Source organism: Falco punctatus (assembly GCF_963210335.1).
Source record: "Falco punctatus genome assembly, chromosome: 6".
NCBI classification, from domain to species: Eukaryota; Metazoa; Chordata; class Aves; order Falconiformes; family Falconidae; genus Falco; species Falco punctatus.
The window spans coordinates 67939917-67965945 of record NC_137585.1 but is presented as its reverse complement, the minus strand read 5'-3'; the positions used below and the strand labels follow the sequence as shown (position 1 = coordinate 67965945).

The 26029-nt window shown below is 39.9% G+C and overlaps 1 protein-coding gene across 6 annotated transcripts in view; it reads left to right on the top strand.

Moving 5' to 3' along the window:
• Positions 1-26029, top strand: part of SEMA3D (semaphorin 3D) — a 151718-nt gene that overhangs the window by 67732 nt on the left and 57957 nt on the right. For all 6 annotated transcript variants that reach the window (XM_080393406.1, XM_080393410.1, XM_080393411.1 and 3 more), the window contains 5 exons: positions 8537-8599; positions 10329-10448; positions 15290-15383; positions 18805-18933; positions 25098-25240. In XM_080393406.1, coding sequence (XP_080249532.1) covers positions 8537-8599; positions 10329-10448; positions 15290-15383; positions 18805-18933; positions 25098-25240 — 549 coding nt within the window. The remainder of the gene's footprint in view (positions 1-8536; positions 8600-10328; positions 10449-15289; positions 15384-18804; positions 18934-25097; positions 25241-26029) is intronic.

The window sequence follows — 26029 nt, the reverse complement described above, 5'->3', positions numbered from 1 at the left end:
TGAATACTGAGACTGGTCCTTTCTGAACAAATATGTGCTACTTATTCTATAACTCAAAGGAACTTATCTTTCTGCCTGTCAGCAAAAGCTCTAGACTGTGGGTGAAGACTTAACCTGTCAAAGAAAAAAGGCTGCCAGGAAACATCAGTGAAGGCCAAAGAGTCATGGGGAAACTACTGGAGATACTTAAAGTCCTGAAAGTGAGGGCATGAGGACTGGGTTAGTCTAGAATAAACTCAGTGGAACAGGTGGCGGATGGTCATGAGTCCATCTGGGACCATGTTGGTTTGTTCTTAGTCTCTGTGACTAGAAAAAGTTCTAAGACAGTTGTTGAGGTGAGGTTGAGATTTGACAGGGGCATGGTTTGGCCCTCCATACGTGGGGAATGAGTTCCCAGGAGTAAATGGCCCTGGTTTTGAAATGAAGGGAACTTTTCTGGGTGTCGTAGTTCATAGGACACTCATTTCCACCTGTTTTAGAGTATTTCCCTTCCTTCCAAATTTAATAGAAATAGAAAACATCTTATATATCATTTACAATAAAACAAGGCTGGTTTTGCTGGGGTTTCCATATATTTTAGTGTCCTGTCCCCATAGGTGGTCAACAGTGGGCACTGGAAGAGGAGCATGAAGAGAAGCTGTAACAGTGCTTCAGGTTAGGGACGTCCAGAGGTAAAGGTGATAACCCTGTGCTTGCCACCCCTTGGTGAGCTCTTACCATTGAGCTACGTCACGCTTGTTTTGAATGGCTGAAAACCTTTCGGAGTCCGTGAAATTGTTTGACAGATAAATTCAGGCACCTGTGTAGAAAAGGTGGAAGCTTTTCACCAGTGTTTACAGACACAAAACAACAGACATGGACAAGATATGAAGAAAGCGGTATGTAACCAGAATGACAGCAGCCTGAGGTGGAAGAGGGTGCCTCTGTTATTTCCTTTTGCATTGTTGCTATAAATTATGTTTCTATAAATATCCGTTGTAATTTTTATATTTTACCTGTGTGTTTAGCTATAAAGAATTGCCAGTATCCTGCTCTCTGAAAATATTTGCTTGTATTGGGCTTTAACTTTTTCAAAGGTAGGATTTGTCTTCATTCTGAAGCAATAAACATATCAGGAGCAATGCCAAAACATGCCAGGAGCAATGCATTCGCCCTAAAAATCCTGGTGTACAGTTTCCTTTTAGGAGAAACAGAAGGTAGTCAGAAGTCTACTGTAGTTACACTGTGGAAAATGAAGTGTAAAAGCACTAAAGACTTTCAAGATTTAATCCAGTGTAAATGAAATCAGCATCTGGTCAGTTTTCTTTAAGCTTTCACATGTGCTCCTAACGTACACATGAAAACGCACTTTTCAGAAAACCCCTAAGTAATGAATTCTTCAGTCATGTTGGAGTGTGGGTCACAGTTGAAGAGAACTGTGGCACGTGGAAATCTTGCTTTGTCTCAGACAGATGCAACATTAAAAGCCCATTTGGTTCTAATAAGAGGTTTCACTCTAACAGCCACCTGCCAAATTTAAGCTACCAACAGTCTGTGAATGTGGCATCCAAATACACAACTGTTATTTCCCTCTGACTTCCAGGGCATTTTACTCCATTTGACAGCAGCATGAAAATAAAGAATGCCATACACTGACGCTGGCACTTCCCGTGGTGTTGTAAATCACTCTGAAACGATCCTCATATCCTCTTTTCCCCCTCCTCATGCCATATCAAATTATGTCTTTCAGAGATTCAATTTTATAATTGGAGCTGGAAATTCTGAGCAGGTAACTCCCTGGATGTATATTTCGGGAATGGAATTAGTGCATCAGGTGTAGGAATACCTGCTGGAATATCCCTGGCAGATGTTAAAGAGATTTAAGAATATGTTTCTGGCTTCTAGGGATCTCTAAGTGTTCCTGAGAGTCTAAACCTTGATAAAACCAGTAAAAAGAAAAGTAGGTGAAGGAAATCTCATTCTAAAGACAGCCTGGTTAGGTTTCAAACACTGGGAGTAATTCAGATAAGGAACTCAGATGTATTGGCTTCCTTTGTTTGCTGATGACTTCCAAATATTGACCTCCAGATACAAGAACTGCTCAGCGTAGCCTTCCTCTTAGGATCTGTATATGAGAACAATCTGTCCAGTTCCCCAGGCTGTGGACTTCCCACACCACACACATGAATGCAACAGATGTGAGGTATTTAGAGAGCAACTGGTGTACATGCATGCTATGCTAAAATCAGCTCGTTTTCCTGTTAATTAAAATACTCTCTGTTTTCAGCACAATACTGCTAAAAAAGCGTTAAATCCCAGCCAGGGTTTGTTGGGAAATTCATTTAGATTTCTAGTGCTTGCAGTAGTTTTCAGTGAAGTGACCCAGGATCAGTATGCAGAAGTGACAAATGTCCTAGTTCTCAGGAAGCAATCCATGAGCACCCACTCGGGTGGCACTGGGATGTGACATTTATGATACTGTCTTATGCAACAGTGTGACAGCCTTATTGGATCACAGCCAGATCTTTTCTTAGGGCTCCTTGATCTGTTTTTCTTTGCTTTTCATTTTTCAGCTATGAATTGACAAATTCTTCAGGGGTGGTGGGGGAAAAAAAAAAGCAAGTCACATTATTGTCATTTTACTGGTGGGAAAACTGAGATCTGACTGTCACGTATAGGAGGGCAATAGCAGAACTGGGATTAGACTGTCTTCTGGTTTACTTTAGTGGTTTTGGATCATGTTGCGCTCTTTACTGTACCCATTTTATGGTTACATTGGGCTAAGTCATGAATCCCACCCCCACTCCCTTTTTTTTTTTGTTCCCTCTCCATGCAGCGGAGTAGTTTCTCATGGAGGGGCGTTTTGGCGGAGAGTTTCTCAGGGGGAGCATATTGCACATGCCAGCGTGACAACGGCTTTACAGCTCAGTCTGGCTTTGTTCTTTGGGAGCTGCAGTTGGGACTGTCATATGGGGAATCCGGTCATACCAATGAGCTTAAGCTTCTGAATTATGTTCTACGTGATTCACAAGGCCTTAAAAAGAGATTTTGATGTCCAGGAAAGTGTAATTTTTTTTTTTTTTTTTTTGCTTGCCTTCCCTTAAGCCAAAATAAGTTAATATAACAAATATCTAGTACATAGAATAAAACAAGGGAAGAAAGGAGGCTTTCCTTTGCTGCATCAAGCAGCTGTTTAAAATCAATGTGTTTTCCTCTAAGTGCTTCCTACCACCATCTATTCCTTTGGAATAGGAAAGAAGCAAGCCTTTCCTTCACAGGGCATGGATGCAGCGAGTGAGTGTTACGAGACATGCTGATCAGCCCATGTCCTTCATTCCAGATATGGACACATCCTGCTGGTGCTACATGTACCGCTAATAAAACACCTTGGGGTTTTTGTTGCCAGAGACTGTGCTGACAGAGGAGTGCTGAAGCACATGTGCGGCGTCAAGCACGTGAGAGGTCCTGGTACAACCCCCAGGGCTGCTGAAAACCATCGACCTCAGTGGGACACTCAAGTGCTTGCTGCTGGCATGACTGTGAAACCGGAAGGAGTCACGTTGGTCAATTGGTCTTGCTCCCTGCTATCATCAGCAACTACCTGGTAGTAGCAGTTACTCCTTTCATAACCTGGTCCAAAGCTGATGTAAGGGGCCTTGTGGGGTGCTTCATGCAACTTCTTCAGCAACGTTGTTGCTATAGACCAGAACCTCATTAACACTGATGCTTCAGATTTATTTTTGTTAAAATCCACACTCTATATTTATTTATGACCAGTTTATACCTGTTCCCTTGGACTGTTTGTAATTGGTCTTCAGAGCCCTTTGATTCTTCCTGCGTAACATTACCAGTCTATTTGCATTAGTGATGCTCCCCAGCTTCGTGTCATCTGCACGTGTTCTTGCAGAGTGCTGGGTTTTTGGCCAGGGCTACTGAAGGGTATACGGAGTAGGGTGAGCTCTGATACTATTTCTTGGGCAACCTGATGAGTAACTTTCTGCCACAAGTTCTTTACTTATCAGGCCATTTTTCCTTATAATAATGCCTATTTTTGCCAGATAAGCTAATCAATTTCCATGTGGCCGCTTAATAAATACTTAACTGGAGCACTGGTGGAGACGTGCTCTACTGCATTAATAGAGTATTCAATTCAGCTATGTTATTAAAGAAAAGTACAATATTGGAGTAGAATAATAGCTCTTTACCAAGTTATATTGTCTTCTGCACCATACTTCATTTTCACTGGAAACTTAAGCTATTCCTTCCCTAACTGAAAATTAGTTTTGAAGCCTTACAAACAGATGAAGTAAGACCAACAGGCCTGTAATTTGCTTAGATAAGTTGTGTTCCTCCTCTTTTATTTTGTCATGATATACCGTATTTCCCAGTCTTTTGGTAAAATCCTGCATCAACCTAAATTTAGTAACTTCATTAGAAACAACTCTTGGAAAAGCTGGACTTTCGTACAACAGTTTATTTGGAATTGGAGTTCACTGTTGTGTGTTTGAGGCATCACTTCTCCTAAGGATTTATAGTCTGTTAGCCTAGGAAAAAACCTGGACGAAGATATGTACAGAAAGATGAGGAAAATCTTGCTTGTAACCAGTATTGCTAATTCATGACAGATGGCAGCTGAAATGAAACTCTTAGAAGTGAGTCCAGCTATTATTTGTATATACTTATAATGATATATTCAGCATCCATATATCAATTTATGTATGTAAATAATCTTTTTGTTTGTTTGTTTTTCACTTTCCCCTTTTCATTCCTTTCTTCTCATAGAAAAAATACATATTTGGCAGAAAGGAAAATGTTACTTTTAGAAATTACTCTGTTCCTGATCTGAAAAGGACCTTTGTGGTTTTTAATGTTTTGTTCTAATGAGAAATCAATTTCCAGATACCCTTTAAAGTGATACCTTATCTGTCCTACACTTATGTATTACTTAATTTTGTACTCCTGGGAAGTTTTCTTTCACTCTGCTAGTGGAGAACTTATTAGCTTGCATTTATTAGGAGATTTTAATTCCTTTCCTGTTGCTAAATTTAAGAAAATATTTGTGGAATGATTTAAAACTAATGGTAAGGGGTTTTTTTGTCTGTGTGTTTTTTTTGGTTGGTTTTTTTTTTTTTTAATTGGGCTATAGAAGATAAAATCAGGAAATCATGACAGTAGCCAACCCTTGGAACATTGAGACAGATATTTTGCAAGGAAAATAAACTGAAGATTAAGAGAAGAAAATAATCCTATTTAAGTGTATGGTTCATGTATTTCAACTGGTTGCATTCTTGCCTTAAACTCAGTAACCCCATCTAGCTATTCTAAGATTTCTCCAGACATTTCAGATACAGATGCAACCACAAAATATTTTATATAAATAGATAATTTGTATTGTATGTAACATGAAATGATTATAATTTTACATGTCAGTCTTGTTGTCACCATTATTATTTATTGTTTGGTTATTTGGGATTATTTTCTTTCTTTGAGATTTTACTTTTTGAGGAATTTAGGAAGAAGACTTTGTTAAATAAAATGTTACCACTGTGAATTCAGCCTGTAAACTGAAAGCAATTGTGAAAAATACTCAACCAATTTCAAAGCATCAGGCCATCTACAAGCTCAAAGATTTTGAATATAGAAGAAACTACTGGAGCATCTAGTCTTATTTTTACATATTATGAAACTAAGTAATTAGTCTGAATAAAATATAATACTATGACTTAATTTCACCCCCTACAAAAAGTCAATACAGATGCATGTAAATAAGCTTATGTGTGTGAAAATTTAGTGAGACCATTTTATTATGTGTAAAGTTACTTGTGTGTCGGTGTGTGAGGGAACCAGATCTATGGTACTGTTACATAGCATGTGATGTAATAAAAAATCAAGTTTATGCTTTCTTGCTCAGCACATTGGCTATTATTTATTATGCATTTTGCTTGACCTATTACAATTTGGAACTGACAGTTTCTGGGAACCTCTCATTTCTCATGTGGAAAGCAAATGAGTTACACTTTAACTCCCCCATATATAACTGCAAATTGATTTTAAAGTTGGATGGCTTAGCTTCACTTTTCATTGTCTAATGTGGCCTTGTATAATGCTAAATGCTAAGGCTGTTGAGTAGCCAGAAAGTAAAACAATTGATTTTTTTTTTTTTTTAATTTTCTATAATTGACTATGGTAAATTATCATAGAAAACGGGGGTGTATATCTCAGCCTTGTACAAAACCCACTATTTCCCATGAAGGAATCTGTAGGAGAATTGAGGGTAGAGTCGAGTCCATTAATACATGTCATGCCTTTAAGCAGATGTCCTCGAATGTAACTGGGTCTCCCAAAGCAGAGGTCCAGTTCTGTGTAGTTGGCAAGGAGAGCTGAGCATTTTCAAAAGCATGCAGAGGGGCATCTTGTCTGCCTAACTGGATACCTAAACTTTGTCCAGAAATATCCAGCAACCCCCAAAGACTGCTAGCCTTCTCTGTTACCGATATAGGGATCTTGGCCAGAACTGGGCATAAAGTTTATGTACAAGAAGATCAGGTCTCAGCTTACGTCTCCTTGGCCAAATGTATTTGGAGATCTGTGATCTACTTCTCCAACTGGTCCCTTTCCTCAGCTTTTCTTCACCAGCACTTCTTAAGCCTTAGCTCTCCTCTTTAACCAGACCAGCACTACGAGCCAGACTCATCCCACTCTGCCCAGGCGGAGACCAGATGGGTTGACTGGTGCTGCCTTTGGCTCCTCTCGATGGCTTTGCAATGTTGCCAGTACTGTTCTTAGTACTTTCTGGCATTGTGCACTGTGTAATCTGGTGGCACGGCTGATTTCAGATTGCACTTTCATACCTGAATGCTATCATGACATCAATCTGAGAAAATGCTCTGGGAAAGTAGATTTGTGCTGAGATGTTGTTATACTGCCTTATCTCGACTTTAAGTAAATATTGCTGTAAAGGGTTAAGGTTTCAGTAACTTACAATGCGTTATCTTTACCAAGAGCTTCTCATCAGAAAGGTAACTGTAAATTCAGTTCAGAGGAAATTAATTTCCTTGCAGAAAGCAAATCCATCCATTTTCATTGGGAAGAGAAAGGGAAGTGAAAAAAAAAAAGACTTTTCAGATTGAGAGGCATGCTGGCTGTAGGTTTCTGACAGTGCTAAACCTATTTGACACAGGGCACTCTTTCACTTTCCTTACCGGTGTGGGACTGAGCCTGTGTATATGGCAAGCCACATCCTACAAGGTGCCAACAGCTGGGTGAGAGAAGGAGAATATTACAGCAATTAGCTCCTCTGGCATGTGGTTGAGTTGTGCATCCTTCGTTGATGATGATTTTTTTCCTAATGCACATTATGATAATTCTTTATTCCTATATATTTCATGATTTAAGATTTTATAAGTGTGATTTGAGACTCAACACTCCTCTAGAGCACCCAAGACTACTAATAATCTGTATACTGGTTCCTGGGACTTGAGGCAATTTCCTAACTAATATTTTCTCAAAAATTAGTGTGATTTTTTGTTGTTGTTTTTACCAGTCATGACAAACATTATGCATTCTCATTGCAAAATGAGAAGGAAAAAAGATCCATGTTTAGCAAGGTGATTCTGGGAGAGTTTTTATTTAGCTTCTATTTTTAATTTAATAGAATCAAACGTGTACTCAGTCATATCCAGTTTTGACTGTTCCATTGAAATCAGTAAGCCAGAACCTGAGCTGTCGTTCATTGGTATTTCTTCACTAACATAACTGGGATTACAGTAACTGATAGTAATTTGTCTTCTGGCTCCATCTACACCAAAACCTAGTTTATAGAATTCTGGAGTGGAGACGAAAGAACAAAGAGAAACAGTGATAATGCATGCTACCAATTATCTAAAGTACTGATTCTCCTCTAAACGTCTATGTCATTTTCTCAGCAAACTCAGCTAGTGTTGATGGGTGACATTTTTAAACCGTGCGCTACTGATTTCTGTCAAATGTACTTTTTGTTCTACAAATTTCCCTTAAGCTACTTTTAGGATTTTTGAACAAAACTTCTTTTCATTTGAAAATTGGCAGTAACAGCTAAGTATTTTTTTCTAATGGCTTTGCCAAGTTCACCGGACCAAATTAATCACAAATGTCATTTGCCTTGTTTTGCAGTCAGCGTAGTTTCAAGATGATTTGGCTCATCATATCTTTGAGAAACCATGTAGTTCCTAATGGTGACAAGGTGTGCCAGCCAGATCAACTTAGCATTTTTTAAAAGTACATATAGACAATGAAGCGATAAACAAAGACAGGGATTTTGATTTAAAGCCTCTTCACTTTTTGTAATGGAACCTGGTAATGATTTTATATATATATATGTATTTAATTTTGGGGAAGGCTGCAACAAGCCTCTCCTACCACCCCATGTAGCATTTGAAGTCATGTTCATTTTAATTGACATGCAAATTCCTTGGAAATGTATAGATGTGTTTAAACTGTTCATTCAAGGAAATAAACCACAGGTCACAGGACAATTTATAATATTCATAATCTCTGTCTTATTTTAACTATGTTACAGATTTACTGGCCTGCAGCAAAAGAAAAGGTAGAATTATGCAAATTAGCTGGGAAAGATGCCCATGTAAGTATGTTATATATTTGTTATTATTGCTGAGGATATTATATATCTGCATGTTTGTTTCTAAATGCACAAAATGGGTTAGTCAGCTGTTGTTACACTTTTTTCCTGAGCTAATGAACTGTCTTTTTCTTAATTTAAAAAAATGTTACACTTCTACTTTCTCCTTTAGATGTTAATGCTTCCAGAAAAAAAAAAATATTCAGTATTGCAAACAGCAATCATGCTAAGCCATCTTTGTGTGTAATAAATGCAGCTGAGAGATGAATGGACTTTCCTCCAAACCGTATCCCAGGTGATACTCCCCTGAAATCTGTTCTTTCCCATCAAACTGCTTCTTTTTTTCTTGGGAAGATCCTGAATGTAACTTCATTATAATTCATTAATGAAACAAAGTAGCACAGCAGAGTACAAATTAACTTAATTTGTAGACAGCTGCAGTTAAGGTTAAAACAAACTCTCAGACTCATTAGCTTTCCCCTGGAACCACAAGTCTTTAGAAAGTCTCTTTAGGAAGCGTATTTAAGGTGCATTAGTACATACAATAAAACTTTCATATCTCTTTTGCATAGTACAGATTGCATCATGTGCCTAGAGCCAACTATAAATGTAAACATTTCGCTGCTGTATAATAAAATTTCTTCCTTTTCTCTCCACAAATCTTGTAGTTTCTATCCAGCTTGTCTGTTACCAAGGTGGGTGCCAGCTCAAAACACTCTCTCAGCTCTCTGCCTGAGGAATTTCCACTTTTTATCCTAACTTATTGCTACCCTTATCTTTACAGCAGAGAAAAACTAAACAACACCTCTGCTGAGTACTGGGAAAATTCTAATACTGTTCTATATGGAGGATTTGTGCTGATCTATTTCTACACCAAGACAAAAGGAAAGGGACTGGAGAGGGGGATATTTATTTTGACATAGATCATAAATATCTTCTTTTTGCTTCTTAATTGGTCTGTGTAGCTGGCCTCTCACTTAGGTGTAGGGTGGTAGCTTGGACCTGTGAACAGGTCTTGTGTATTCCTTCCTAAGTACCTTGTTATATGTGTATGTATATATTTAATTTTAGGGAAGGCTGTGGCAAGCCTTTCCTACCACCCCACGGAGAAACCCTTGCAGCATGCAGCAGCTGCCTGCGCTACTCACCAGCAAGGACTGAGTCCAGCTAAAGCTGGGACTGACCCAAGCATCCCGTAGGACTCAGAAATGCTCAAATAAAAGTGACCAGAAGAATGTGGCTGGTGCAAAGAAAGTGCACTCATATACAAAACATACCCTTGGAACTATGCTGAAGCCCTTCAGCCCACCACAATGACTTCCATCATGTCAACCTTGGTGCTAAAGCTCACACAGAACCCTAGTTTGGGAGCAAAGGTGGGAGAATTGGTAGCCAGACTAACCCAGTAGCTCTTCGACCTCTGCCCAGTTGTTGACAGAAGTTGTTTGCTACAACGCAGGCTAAGCAGATATCCTCCAAATGTGCTACACATGTACCTTCTCGTGGCTGCAAGCATTATAGCAGAACTAGTCTTGCAAGTCTGATTGATGAACTGCCTAGTAGATAGCCACTGCGCAAGTGTAGCTGTTGCAGCTTCCATCTATTTAGTAAACAGTCTCTGCTACAGTGATTTTGAGTTTAAATACACCAACACTATGCCTATAACTTAGTACAATGTATAACATGAAAGAATAAATGTGGAGATTAACTCTTCTCATTCTTTTCCCAATAGACAGAATGTGCCAATTTTATCAGGGTTCTTCAGCCCTACAACCGAACCCATGTTTATGTCTGTGGCACGGGAGCGTTTCACCCTCTCTGTGGATACATTGAACTCGGAACTCACAAAGAGGTAATTTAATTTCCTCACTACTCTGACACGCCAAGGAATAACCTTCATTTTGTTTAGCATTCATCATAGATTGGAAAATACTATGTGAGTGTTTAAAAAATGAACTGACAGCAGCTTGCGTAAATAACAGAGTAAATGGTGGATTTTGCAGGTCAGACGGGAACTCTTGTTCTCACATTCGGTATGTGCTATCTCTTTTGAACAAAGCACTTTCCGCAGTAAGGCTCAATACACAAACTTCTTCAGAATGACACTTTCACATGATTAACTAAGTGAAGAGAACATTTAACCCAGACGTCTGCTTTTCTAGTAAGTCATTTCCGCATGTACTTTCTGCGTACATACACACACACACACACATACACATGCAGAGTTCAAGATGAGACTCGTAGGTCTATCTTTTCATGTCCGTATACCCTTGGTCCAGAGAGATGGTTTCCTATTCCTTGTGCGTGAGAGTCGTACACAGCTCGTAAATGTTTTCTGAGCTGGAGTCCAAGGGAGGCACCTTAGGACCTTGCAGACAGTTTGCAGCCCTGTCACTAAGTAGATGTTGTGTATCCTCCATCGCTAGTGGCATATTCCTGAACCGAAGTCAGCAGCTGACTGGTCTGCAGTTGCTGGTGACAAAGAAATCTCTGTCCTAAGTGGTAAATGTTTGAGACCTAACCCCCACAACAGGAGAATTTTGGTGTTGTGTCAGCAGCCACTTAGTACACAAGTCTCTTTTTAACTCCTGTATGTATAACACCTTGGCTATATTTATAACGCTGGCTCTGTTCTCAGTGTCGAGATGTGACTTGTCTGGCTACTTGCCTGCGGTGCAGGCTGTAGAAATAGCTATAGCTATAGAAATAACTATAGAAATAGCTTTCTCTTGGTGTCTTGTTGAAATTCTGGGATAAAAGAAGTGGGGTCTAGTGATATGTTATTAAATGTGATAACCTAAAATATGTACATGTTAAAGGTATTCTGACATGTGGAATCAAGGGCAGATGCTTGCAGAAAAAAGAAAAGAAAGAAAGAAAGAAGTTATTAGTGCTTGCCCAGGTTGAGACCCATCATTATATTCAACACAATCTGTGGGTTGTTTGACCAGCCCAGAGGGACTGCCTATGTTACAGAAAACTGAAGCTGCTTGAAATCTGCACGGTGGTGTTCTTTCCCTAATAAGCCATTAATGCTTTTGCTATTGTTTGGTATATGCTGTATAATTGGGCTTGCAATGAAATAATTTTGTTGGCTTCTTTGCTTTGCTACTTTAAATACTACAGTGGGAGCAACTGAAGTTTCAGATACCTCATATCATGCTGATTCCTTAGCCTGAATGATCAAATACCTCGCTGAATTGAACAGAACAGCTCCCAGCAAGAGTATAAGGCAGCTGTGGTTTACCTCTGGGTCATTAGTAAGATGCCTTATTCACTCTACCATTGCACCTTTAACTACTTCATTTGTGAAGGTTGTTTTCATCAGACGTTATGAAATTATGGATTTGGTCTGATTGTTCAGTCCAGGAGCCAGTCTAGACGAGGGGTCTGTCTCAATTAGACGTGACCAATTACCTTATGAGAGGAAATGAAAGAAGAATCCTGGTATTGTGTTTCCTAATTCCTTCAGTGTCTCCCAGGCCTGCCTCTGCTGCATTCCTCCTGGTTGCTCAGCTGCAGTGGTCGGTCGGACAGTGTGCAGCACTGCTCACGCTTCTTCTGCTGGTGCATCGCTTCTAACCCTCCTACTGAATTAACAGCTTTGAATAGCATCAGGCGTATTTTCCTTTTCCTTCTTGGACCACAAGCACCCTACAGCCACTGGTCTTGTGCTGCCTTTCCGGGTAGATGTGATAAGGCAGGAGGGTGCTGAGGACAGACCCATTGACATGAATTTGACAGGCAGCTGAAAATGTCTCCTTGTAGGAACTGGAGCCAGGAGCCCTACATAGTAATGCAAAGCACGTTATTGCACAGCTCTTCTTTTAGTATTTCTTTTCTCCCTTCCCCCACCCCCCCTTTTTTTTTTTTTTTTATCTCTGGGTTATAAGAATGGATAATAGATGTTCGGTAATTAGAGCCTCTACAGGAAGCTGTGGGATGCTTGGGAAAGCCAGGGCCTGAGATAGCCTCATGGGGGCTGTGAGACCAGGCAGGGCTCTGCTGACCTTTGGGAGCTGCTTGGCGGCTCTGCCCAGTGGTCTGCCAGCCAGTGCCAGGGCTGTGGAAACAGTGTGGGTCAGGTGACTGAAAACCACAGCAGACATTGCTTTTGAAGCTGTACAAATCCCCTACGGGATGACACAATTAAAGGGGATTAAAGTCCCGATCTTGCTATTGCTGAAGTCACTGCCAAAACTTCTCTTGGCCGGTGAAGAAGAGGTTTGGCCCGGTTGGTGCAGTTAGCCACAGCTCTCCAAGGGATGCTCTTTTCTTTGAAAGCTTTGTCCAAAGGGAAAGCAGGAGGTTAATTCTGTGTGAGTGCCTGGTAGTGTTGGTTAGTTTGTCCTGGTGAAGTCTGGAATATTTGATGCTGATCTGTAAAGCCCCCAGTCCCTCGAGTCCTGCTGGACTTGCAGGCAGCCTCCTTGCATGTTGCATGGCACAGGGTCCTCCCGGCAGCTCAGGGTCACACATCTTAGATAAAGGAGAATGGGACACTGAAATAACATCGTCAGAAAAAAACCACACCAAAACAAAAGCTTAATTTTTATTTGAGTTTTCTCCTGTGATCCACTTTAGTAGCCTGAGAGTTTGGTTTGCCTGCTAACTGTCGTGGTTTAAGCCTATCTGGAAACCAAGCACCATACAGCCAGTTGCTCACTCCTCCTCACTCAGAGGGATGGGGAGGAGAATCGGAAAGGAATGTAAAAGTCAAGGGTTGAGATAAGAACAAATTTAATAATTTAAACAGAATAAAGAGGTAAGAACAACAATAAGAACAATAACAATAATAATAACAAAATGGAAAGGTGGGGAAAAAGGGGTAAAGCAAAAGCTGCGCACACAAGCAAAGCAAAGCAAGGAATTCATTCACCACCTCCCATGGGCAGCCCCCCCAGGACAGCGGGGCTCCATCACACATAACTGTTACTTGGGAAGACAAACACCATAATGCCAGATGTCCCCACCTTCCTTCTTCTTCCCCCAGCTTATATACTCAGCCTGACGCCATATGGTATGGAATGCCTCTTCGGCTAGCTTGGGTCACCTGTCCTGGCTGTGTCCCCTCTCAATGTCCTGTGCTCCTCCAGCCCTCTGGCTGGCAGGGCCCAAGGAACTGAAAAGTCCTTGATTTAGTATGAACATCACCCAGCAACAGCTAAAAACATCAGTGAGCTCTCAGCATTGTTCTCACATCAGAGCCAAAACACAGCACTGTACTAACTACTAAGAAGAAAATTAACTCTATCCCAGCAGAAACCAGGACACTAACCCACAGGTCTGGAAAGATAATGGGGGGTTGTTTTTTTTATGATTAAATCCTGCTTTGCGTCAGCTAGGATTGCTGGAGGAAATGGAATTTATGTTCACAAATTGGAATTGATTTTTCTGTTCTTTTAAGGAGCTTAATTATTCAATATCCTGGGCCTTTGTCTTCTGAGCCTAGAGAGTATAGGAGTCACCTCAATGAAGTAGAAAGGTTTGGTCATTTATAATCTGATGTGCATTAAGGATGAATTGAATTAATGTGTTGTGAAGTCTGATCCTCTGTGGCCATCTTTGGGCATATTTAACCATCCATTTGTACTCCAGTCCTCTTGCAAGAAAGAGGTATAGAAAAAAATAATTAAAACAACTTCATCCTTTTTTAAGTAATTGTTTAAATCACAGAGGTGTGGTCTTTTTTTTTTTTTTTTTCATTAGCTTCAGAAATTATTTCTCTGCAACAGACATTAAACCCACAGTTACTTGATTCCTGAACACTAGTGGGATTTTAAATATCACTGTAGGTAGAAGAGTATGTTCACAGTACTTCTGTAGGCAATCCCTCCTCTCTTAACAGCAGCTGAATTCTGAAAATCAAGTCTTAATACCTGCAAAGACTTCACTTTGCTCCTTGGAGCAATCGGTTTGCCTTCAGAAGGGCTCACTGTGGGTTTCAGGTTAAGTGCGCTTTTAGGAAATTAAAGGAACCGGTGAAAACATCCTTGCTGGCAGTTCAAAACTATAATAAAACTTCCAACTGATGCTTATGACAATTGAATTTAATGCCCACTGAAAGCATCAGCAATAGTTTTAAAATAATTTTTTTTCTTTATCTTCCTTTACGCCCTTGTTCTGTGACCCAGGAATTAACCACCCTGCATTTGGGAATGCCAAGGAAGGATCTATTCTGATATCTCTTGTATCATTAGTCCTGTTAAAAACTAACAAGAGAGAGCATATGCTGCTTTCACTTAAAAGGGGCTGAACTGTGTCTGATGCAAACATTATTCAGCAGTCCCTGGAGAAATCTAAGAGTCAGCCAGAACCCCTTCTGGGTCTCCTGTTGCAACAGAGTCTATCAGCACTTTCCTAAATAGAAGCCAGTGCCTTTTAAGTACAATCCAGCTTTTAATTTGAGTAGAAATGAACAATGTATCTTCCCCCCCCCCCCCCCCCCCCCGCCCCGAAAATAATTGTATTTTTTTAAGATCTGTGTTTTGCTATAGAGTGAACAGGGTACATTAAACCAGTGAGTGACAAAAAATCCAGATATAAACCAGGGACATGGACTGTAAACATCAGGGCTGGGATGAGAGCTGCATGGTCTAACACACCTTCACTTTGTATGTTAGCAGAACAGTTTGCCTAAGCAAGTTTTTCTCTGCGGTCACACCAGGGTAATGAATATGTGTTTATTCTCAGGAAACATTATTCCGGCTGGATACTCAGAACTTGGAGTCTGGCAGGTTGAAATGCCCTTTCGATCCTCAGCAGCCATTTGCTTCGGTGATGGCAGGTGAGAAACCCTCAGAGCCAGGTGATCCTCTCATGGCTTTGTAGGTGAGCCGGGGGTGGGAGGCTCAGCACGATGTCCTCACCAGAGCTCCTCTGGCCTTGCTGTGGTTTCCAATGCTGGGCTGTGCTCTCAGAGCTGACGGAGCCTCTGGTCTGCAGACACCAAAGAGCTGGAAATGCAGCAACACAAACAAGGGCATTTGAGTGGCTGTGAAGCCTCTGCCAGCTGGGCAGGAAGACAGTTTCACCCTCTCCCAGTCATTTCTCCTTTAAGAAGAGAACAACAGCAAAAAAACAACCAATCCAACAACAACAACAAAAAAACCCACATGGACAGACGATGTTTGAAGCGCTTCTGGGCCTCTTTGTGCAATTATCAATATGTTCTGCTCTTTGAAGTCTGCTGACATCCACTACTTCCATAAATACATTTTTGAGGTTTCTATTTGCTCGAGTAGCCACTTCTGAAGCTTCCAGCCCAGGAACAAGATAGTGCAATCTGCCGGCTGCGTGTGTCGCAGCGCTGTGTGGTCTGACATTTGGTGCCGAGGAATGTCAGCTTGACCTCCGGATCTCAAATCACTATAAGAGCTACTTTTGTCATGGTTTGGTTCATAGCTTTGGACAATTTTCATTTAACTTGTCCGTCAAGCGTATGAATACAAGATAAGGGTGAAGCACCATGACGTTTTCATTTACAGCCAAAGAGCAGTGGTGACAATGCTTTGAAGTATCGGTCACTCTGTGTTATAAAAAGCATATGACTAATGTTCAGTCTTTATTCTCAGATAATAAGATAGATGATTTGTGATTCTGACCCAACAGATGGGGCAGGACTTCCTTCATTAAAAACAATAGATTAAAGCCAGTGCTTATTCTTCTCAGGGACCCCTAGTACTGTTTAATGACCATGAAGTCTATTTTTAAAATGGGATTCTAAAAACTTAAAAAACTTAACCTTTTTTTTTTAAAAAACTTTTTTTTTTTGTTTAGATGCAATAGAACTTCATGATTTATTATAACGTTGGCTAATTTCAGTAGCACTCCAGTGCTTTGAATGCTCTGTTAAATCTTGTGAAATGAAGAAGCTGCTGTCTTTTAGATAACTAAAACATGAACTTTGGTATATAAGAATTTTTGAGCTAGATAAAATTGATGGTCAGAGTATTCTAGTATCCCTTCTCTGACTGTGCCTGGTGTCGAGTGCTTTGCATCAACATGCAAGGAGCACTGTAAAGAGTTACAAGCCTGACCAGAGAATGCGTTCTTGGCCTATCTTTTTGGTGATTACTTTATTCTCAAAACTACTGGGAGAACAATATGGTCAGGGATAAGATACTGCCCTGCAGCTCAGGGGAGTTGAGTTCCCATCTCTGCCCCTGATGAGAGGAGTAACCTTTGGCATGTCACTTCTATTTATCTGCAAAATGATGATAAAGATTGCTTATATCCTTCAGAAAGCACTTTCTAATCATTTCTACATATATGAGCTAAATAATATTTCATTATATTTTCAATCATGTATGTAGGTTAACACTGTTATAATACATATTATATATATAATATAAAACAATTGAGTAATTTTAATTCTTTGTAGAACTACATAATCTCTCTTTGAATTCTACACAGCATTTTTCCCCAAGTAGATTCCACAGATAAATTAGAAAAGCTAACCTTTTTGACTGAAAAGTCACCTGCTCACTATCTGTCTTCTATTACAAATTACCACTCACCGAAATGGTTCTGGACATAACTGGAACTTAAAATGAGAGATACCAAAAGCTGAGAGAAGTACTGAAAATGCCTTGTCAGCAGAGCCTAAGCAAGGATGAAGAATTTCTGTTAGCCCTTCAGATTTATTGATCACTGAGTGCCTGTCAGTTAGCAAACACCAATTACCCTGCCCATTCCTCATTATGACAAATACCTTTCAGAAAGCCCTATTGTTTCTTTACAAAGGCGACATGCTGTCTGAAATATGTGCTTTCCAATACTGTCATGGAAATAATACGTAACTAACAACAATAATGAGGTAAAAAGAAAGCCGATAGATATTTTTTTTTTTTGCCAAATAAAGTGCTTGTGGGTCATGGGTTGTGGTTTTGGGTTTGGTTTTGTTTGGTTTATTTTTTGTAGGTTTCTTTTTTCCCCCTTGATCTTATTTTTTTAAGTGCATTTATCTCTTTTGCAAATGCAAACACAAACGTCTGTGTTGAATGGTATTTATTCTGCATTCACTCTCAACAAAGGACTTCTCTCTAAAAGATCTTATGAAATGTTTCCAGCCAGAGTATCAGGAAACCTGAAGAAGGAGCTCCTGGAAGAGGATTTTTATGTATCATATAGCTTTTTATATGTTTATTTTTTATGTATATAAATATTTTTTCTTTTTATGAACTCCAGGGACTTACTGTTGCAAGTCATTAAACAAAAACTAAACTCTTCCAACCAATAAAGCTATCTTTTTATTTTTCAGGAGAAAAAAAAAAAAAAAAAAGAGAGAATGTAAAACGCATTATGCGGTAAAAAATCACTCACAGGGATACTGTTTCTTTCCTTCTGTTTAGGAAAGTACTGACATCTGAAGGAAAACAGAAAATATTGTGCGATTATTAAGGTTGTGAAGTTTTACATTGCCCACAAAGCTGGCGCAAGACTAAATATAACTGCAATTGCAGCAAGCGCACTGTACTGTATCATAGATGTGCTTTCCTTGTGGGACAAACCCTGGCTGCCTGATTCAAGCAACATGTCTCATTTATTTTAGTGTGACCCCTTGCTATGTTAAAATGATCATGATTTGGGTCCGTAGCCATATTCCTACCATTAACACATTACACAGTTGAGGAGAATTCTCGTAGTGCTTAAATTCCTCTGCGTGTATGAAGTGTTGGATAGCGATCCCTACACCAGGAAAGGGCCAAGCTGCAAAGTTCTGTAGTGAAGCATCCATCACGTTTACTAGCTCAAGCCCAGGAGCACCAAAGCCATCAGGGCTGTGGCAAGCCTGGGGCACAAGAGCTAGCTTGAGTGGAATGATGGCTACATCCTTGGGCAGCCCACAGGTACATGGTCAGTGTCCATGGGGCAGGATGCTCAGACTGAACACACTTTTATACCCTCAAGGGCCCCGCACCCACTAAAGCTGGGGGATTTACTTTTCTGTGTGCCTAAAAGATCTGAAAGTTAGACTTGGACTTCTTCATTTCTCAGGCATATAATTACAAATATTACCCAGATTTAAATGTAAGTGACTTCACAGACCCCCAAATCCCATTAAAATATAAGCCAATAATATTTTAAAACATTAACTTAGCTCACAGGCCAATTAAACACAGGTGTTGTTCACCCAACAAAATACAAACAGTTTTAATTTTGTTTACCCCACAGCTGTAGAAACCCTATTTCTTTTTCATTTGCAGATGAGTATCTTTATGCTGGAACAGCTTCTGATTTCCTTGGCAAAGACACGGCTCTAACACGTTCTCTGGGCCCTTCTCACGACCACCATTACATCAGAACTGACATTTCCGAACATTACTGGCTTACTGGTAAGATCCTAAACATATGCTGTTGTCATTTGCATTGTCCCTGCCTCTCTGAAGTTAATAGCCCCTTTCTTATATAAATATATGTCCAGTTACTATAAATATAGATATTGTATCATGGTATCTTTGGATTACGTAGGCTTTTTTAAAAAAAAGCTCAGTGGAGCAAAAATGCACTTGAGAAAAGCCACAGAGGTGATAATGCTAATTAAGAGTAAGAGAGTAAGACCTAATCATTCTTTTAATCTTTGATCTATACATCTGCATATAGTCCCGTAATTGGAATAATGTCCTGACTTAAATGCTTCTAGTTCTAGTCTTGTTGGAATATGTTATTTTTTTTAAACCCTTTTTTTCCGATCACTTGTTAGAAGCTGTTCCTTACAGCACATTGAAATGACAGACTAGAAAGTCCACATTTTAGGTAGGAGGTCTTTTTATTTCTTTTCTTTTTTTTTCTTTTTCTTTTCCTTCTTTGAGAGGGAAAAATACCCTTTGTTGCTGTGAGGATCATTTTAAAACCACTAAGGGCACCCTAAAATAGCTTCCCAAGCAAAACACTGCTTTTTCTTGACCGTTAAGAAACATTCTGAGCTAGTAAACCCTCTAAAAAACTGGCTGCGTTTACACCCAGCCAGTCTCAAACCACACACAGAGTAACATGGAAAACTTCACTCACAAGCTAGCACTGCTCAATTAAAGCATCCCCCTTTTAGCCATCAACTGTCTTTAAAGATGTGGCAACACTGGCCCTGGTTCAGGATGCCTGTGTAACTATTATGGGTGTATTGTAAAGCCAAAGGCCTGCTGACCACAGGGTTAAGTTGTCTTCCCAGCAGACAACTTCTGAAAGTGGTAATTTTGCCTCTTAATTCTTGGAGACCTCGACAAGAGGAAATGTTCTCTCTCTTTTTTTTTTTTTTTTTTTAATTTTCTTGTTTTACCCCCCTACTGCTTCTCTCTTTTATTTTAAGCTGCTGTCGTATGTTTCTGTCTAGATGTAACTCCATAACCTCAGGGTTTCTGCTGTGAGACAAGGAGGAAAGGAAAAGCCACTTAAAAGTCATTTTACCTTTCCAAATAGAAGCGGTCCTTTGGACAGATAGAAAAATCTCACGTCTGACTGCTGACCTATCGCACTTTCATTTCCTGTGCTCAAAACCTTTCTTATCCCACCTCTCCTGTCTCCTCATTTCTACACTTCCTCATGCTGCGTAGACCAGAAATGGGCTGTAATGATATGATACAGGCTGGGGTGGGTCTTCATGACAGGCAGTTCTCTAACTGTAATTAACCGTGCAACTGAATACCCAGTTTTATCACTGGTGGTCTGCTGATGCTCAGCATGGAAAGATGGTTGGGGTAGCTGCTTTCCTAAGGGATGCTATAATATCCTAAAAAGAAAGATTTACTGCTGTTTGGTCCTGAGGAGCATCTGGTGTTATCGTTAGTTTAGATCCACCTTGATGAGCATTACAGGGTTCAGTTCTCAGCCCAAAAGAACTTACAGCTTGAATATCCAGTTCCAAACATTTCATTATGCTATTAATGTTTCTCCATGAGCAGTCTGAGGCAAGAGAACAGTACAAGAACACAGAATAAACTAAAGGTTTGAGAACTGTTATATTTTTCAGTTTGGAAGCTGGGTGGGGGGTGTCTGCCTTTCTTCTTTCTTTGAGATTGATTCATGTTTTATTCTGTTTTCACTTAAAGCGTCTGTATTTGTGAAAGTTTTCTAAGGAGAATAATATATTAGTATGTCTGGGTTTGAAAAACAGCTTTAGTGTGCTAGACTGCGACGTGAAAATTACCCCACACTATATAAACACTGAAGACCCCATATATTCTTCAGGTTTACCTTGTTTCCAGCCATATAAAAAACTACAGTCATGCTCTGTCTAAGACTTCACATACACAATCCATGCAGTGTTATACTAAGAGGCATAGATATAAACTAGGTGCTTTTAATATTTTGAAACAGTCCTTTTAAGGTTGGAGAAAATTTTGAGTGCAACTCTAAATGACAGGATCATTTCTGTAACAAGCCATAGAGTAGCCAATATATTTCTAGTTTACTGTGTAACATTACCAATTACATACATTTGTGCTTTTAGCCGATATTGGTATAAAGAAAATATTTACTTGATTTCAGGTTTAAAACTCCCATCTCGTCTAAATCACCTCTTTCCTAAGCCTACCACCCATTTACCAAGCATGTGTTAGACCTCCACGAAAAGTTGTACATACTTGAGTAATTGTACAATTAGAAATAAATTATTTCCAGGCGTGACTTGTGCTTTACTTAGGATCATTAGCATTAAATGTGTAACTTGTTTTTTTTCTAGAGGGCTGAGGAAGTTTTGCTGTAATGCACCTTAATATTCTTAAAGTTTAGTCTTATTCTGTTTCTGGAAACAGGATTATACTTTCCTGAGAGAAGGGAGGGAAAGACAAAGCATAAGGGAAAAATGTGTAGGATACCTTCCAGTTCCTTGCAGGGCACCTCTATCTTGACTAATTAAGACATGTCTTAATCTCAATGACTGAATAGCAGCTCCACAAAGGAGAAAAGGAGGAAGGCGGCTAATCTTTCCCATGACTCACATTCACACAGGCTTGTACTCCTGCACGCAGTGGCACTGGAGACAGAGGGGATGCTGCCGCTGCTCAGACATCAGCCCTTCTCCCGCAGAGCTGAGGAATCCGGCGCTCCCACAGCCGCTGCCCAGAGCTGCCTCACCCGTGGCACTGGCCAGGGACAAGGCACGTGGGGCTGGTGGCCCCGCTCCGGATGGCAAAGCCGCCAACTGGAACCGAGTCTGCCCTGTCCCAGCCCAGCGGGCAGAGGAGAGCATCCCGTGGTGGGATACCCGAGCCCTATGTACAGGCATGCACTGAACAGCTGCACATTCCTCTCTCCTTTATAGAAAGCTAAAGCTGTGGCTGTAATGAGTGCTTCCCTGAACTGCATTAGTCTTTTTTTTTTTTTTTCCTTTCTTTTTTTACCCCCTCCCCTCGTCTTTGCCAGAGCAAAGACTTGCAGGCAATGACTTCTTTATATCCTACGAACTTTGGATGGGATTCAGCTCACTTAGCTCTAAAAGCAAAGAGTTAGCATCCTATCTGAGCTCAGTTGTTTCACTTGTCTCTGTCTGTAATTTAGAGAGAGGTGATACTTCCAGAGGGTGACTCTCTCCACCTTTTATAGGAATCTGTCATAAAATAGGATTATTCATTGTCACTTGCTTCCTTATATCCCTCTCTGAGAGAGGACCTGGATGAGCACAGGTTAGGAGCTTGACTTCTAGATACTTGAAGGTAAATGAGGTGAGCGCTATCCTCTGCATTTCATCACACCACATATTTTTGGCATACCAGCTACAAAGAACTGCTGCCTCCCACTGTTTTAGGTCGCTTTTGCATTTCTTCATGTTCCAGGATTTGCTACTTGTTGTCTGTTCTTCTTTTTCTGAGCCTACTGAGCCTCACTTCTCAGGAGGTCCTACTAAGGCATGCACTTTTGCACTGCCTAGAACTACTGCTGGCGTTACAAGTGTGTGGTTGCCGGCTGGTAACCAAAAGCAAACATGACCTCTCCAGCCAACCCAGCAACGCAGGACTAGGTGCAACCACTCCTCCCACTCTGTCACAAAAACATGTTTAAAAAAGCACGAGCAACACCTGAGTTTATGGTACCATCTATTGTTGGAGCTCATGATGCCTTCAGCCTCCTGTTTGGTTGCACACAATCTAGCCATGACATTAATTTGTAGTAAAACCTTCTACTGAAGTAATTAGGAAGGGACAACTGTGTGTATGGGAAAACAAACAGTGGTTCAAAATCATCTTCATATATTTGGTTTCCCATGCAAAGAATCCAAAACCTGGTTCACAGCTGGTTCAAATGCACTTTTCTCTATTGCATGGATGGATTACAAAAGATGAGACAAAGATCTCACTTGCAGAATATGATGTGCTTTTAAGATCATGATCTCTTTCATTATTTTTTTTTTCAGTCTCTTTGTCTTCATATCTTTTACACTGTATTTTTGTTTGGATTTAACTTTCAACTTCAGTGTTTTCAATTGTGATTTAAAATCATTAAATATTTGTGTTCCTTTAATTTGTTAGAGATTCTTCTAAATGTGTTCCAGGAATTGGTATTGAGACATTTGTTTTTGCATTTGGCTTGCCAAGTAAAGCAATGAAATTTAATTTAGAAGAAACATATATTCAGAGTTTCGTTCTGGAACCATGGATTTAAAAAAAAACAAACCAAAAAACAGCAAAAAAAACCCAACTATGTGAAATTGCAGAGCATGCCATAGAAGTATTTCACAGGTTTTCCTATTAAATGGCTACTTAGCTAACCACATATTTAAGAAACCATATTGGAAGCTTATTTATGTATTTATTCACTCTTAGAGATCTAATCTTCAAAGTAGCCTTACAGGCCCTGAGGGGTAATTGAATATTTTCTTTAGGCTCATTTTGAAATCCTAACTTAAATTTATAGAGCTTGATGCCTGCATCATTTCATTTTTCTGCTGACGCCATTCTCTAGTGTCAGAAAGGTTTAAAATAGAAGCAGCGCTGTAGCTATTTTGACCCATAAATTTACTCCTCTGTCATGAAGGTGCACATTCAACACTTAAACACATCCCATTTTGTCTCAAGCTTTCATCTGTGAACTTTTGCATCAGAGACCCTCTTTTTGTCCTGTTTGTACTGTAGAGTTTGCGGTGAAAATTCCTCAGGGCTAACATAAAGTAACAATCGTTCTAAAAAGGACAAAGGCATGAAGATATATTAAAAGCTGATAATAGCGTTCCCCACGTATCACCAGTGTGCTCTGTTTGCTCTACAGCCTTACACCACCCTCCTTGCTGCTTTCTGCTGCAGCCTGACTGCTTATGGGGGACAAAGACTGTGTATTTTATTGCTGAAAGAATGTATTTTAGAGTCAAGGGTCTCTTTGCAACCGTATTTGTATAGCAGCTTCTGTTTAAAGAAAAACATTATTGATCCAAGTGCCCTCAGAAGAGCTCATCTGTTGTAGCACATTGGGGAATGTCTTGAAAATCACTTCCCCAAGTATTTGGTTTACTTGTGCAAGACAGTGTTGTTGCCTGCTCTGCTGCACTCAGGGGCTCTTGGAATTAGTTTAATATCTGATTTTAGTGCAAAATTTAAAGAAAAGACTGCAAAAGAAACCCCAGGGAAAAAAACCCAAACGAACAACAGAAAACATAGATGGTGAACAGGTAGAGAAGGACTGGAGATCGGGTGAGGGGGCTGAGGAAGACACTGAAGGACATGTATTAAATACATGGCCCAATAAACATGCCTGTAAGATGCAGGCGGAGACATCCAAGCTTGCTTTAGAAGAGACTAGAAGTAATATAATGGCTCAGCTTATCAAGACAAGGTGCTATAGAATTTCTTGCAAAAAGCAGGTTTAAAATAACCCAAAGAAACCATTACATTGATATAGCTAAACTGTTTTCGTGCTCAACAAGGAACTGTGTCCTTAAGACCGATTAGTCAGTTGTGGAATTTGGTGTGCTAACATAGGAATCCCAGGACAGCACTGTATTGGATTTGGTAGATATAGGCAGTAAGATCATTATAGCACAGATGTGTAGGAAATTTTTAACTTAGGAAAGCTGTCATTTATATTGAATTTTAATCACATGGATCAATAAAGGTTCTTCCATTCTTTTGTAAGCTGTCTCTAGAAAACAGTAGTGTATTTCTGTAGCCATAACTGCTGCAATATATAATTACATTGATATAAATTCTACCGTGTGATTTCAGAAAATCTGCTTAGCTTGATATTGGTGGCAAGAGCAGTAAGGAAGATTTTTGTAGGCAATATTTTGGACTGAGACGACTTCTATTTTCACACAGAGAATGAAAGCCAGTGCTGCACATTTATGCAAGTGGTAGTAAGATATATACACAAAACCATCACGCTAAGAGTAAATACTTCAGGATCTATGGTCGTTTTCACTAGTAAGTTAGTAAGAAACTCGCCATTACATGTATAAATAGTGATATTTTTATTTCCCTGGAAGATGCAACATTAAAAAGCACATAATAAAGCAGAAATTTAGTAGCCAGTATTAAGACTTCACATTTTTTAAACTTTTTTTGGGAACTTCTAGGAGCGAAATTCATTGGAACTTTTCCCATCCCGGACACCTATAACCCAGATGATGACAAAATCTACTTCTTTTTCCGAGAAATATCACAAGATAGTGGCACATCTGACAAGACAATCCTTTCCCGAGTTGGGAGAGTTTGTAAGGTAAGGACTCTATGCTTTTATTTTATTTTATTTTATTTTATTTTATTTAAAGGAAAAAAAACCCACACCTGTTTGGTTTGTTTCTGTGGGAAATCTGTTTTCCCCTTCAGATGAGAAGGAAATAGTGTTGTTACCTAATGAGCCACCACACTAATTTTTCTGAATGTAGAGTGCTGATGCACTCTGAAATTTATTTGGCTGGAAAACAGACCTGATATTGACTGTGTACCTCTTTTTTTAAAAGCTATTATGCCTATAAATTATACTCCTGTGTCTAAACGATAATGCACTGACCTTCAGATATGCAAGTGACCTGCTTTATTTCATAAGCTTTCAGCAAGGATTTATTTATCGAAGTGCACACAATGGCAAGGTATTAGAGTTTTTGTTGAAAGTGCCCACTGAATGGAGGGGATATACAAACCCATCCCTTCAGCCTCGCTCAGCACATCATTCCTGGGCATTGCTGAGAGCCGGGGTCAGTCATTTGTTTCTGCACATTCCTGATAATCAGTTGGGGTGAGGAGGAGGCTAAAAATGTATATAGTTTCTGAGCTACACCCACATCTGCCCAGAGGTTTCCTCCCCTGGGAAGAGATGCAGTCCTTGCCCTGTTGACCAGGAGAACCAGGCCCTGGGTCTGCTGCAGTGTAAAAAGCTTCATTTTGTTGTTTCCTGACCTCCTTTAAATGATTACTCCCTTCACTTTCTCTTTCAATATGCTTGGTTTTTCCTCTTATGAAAGTTTTCTGCTCCTGTTGGTATTCATAATGCGGACTCAGATTTTCA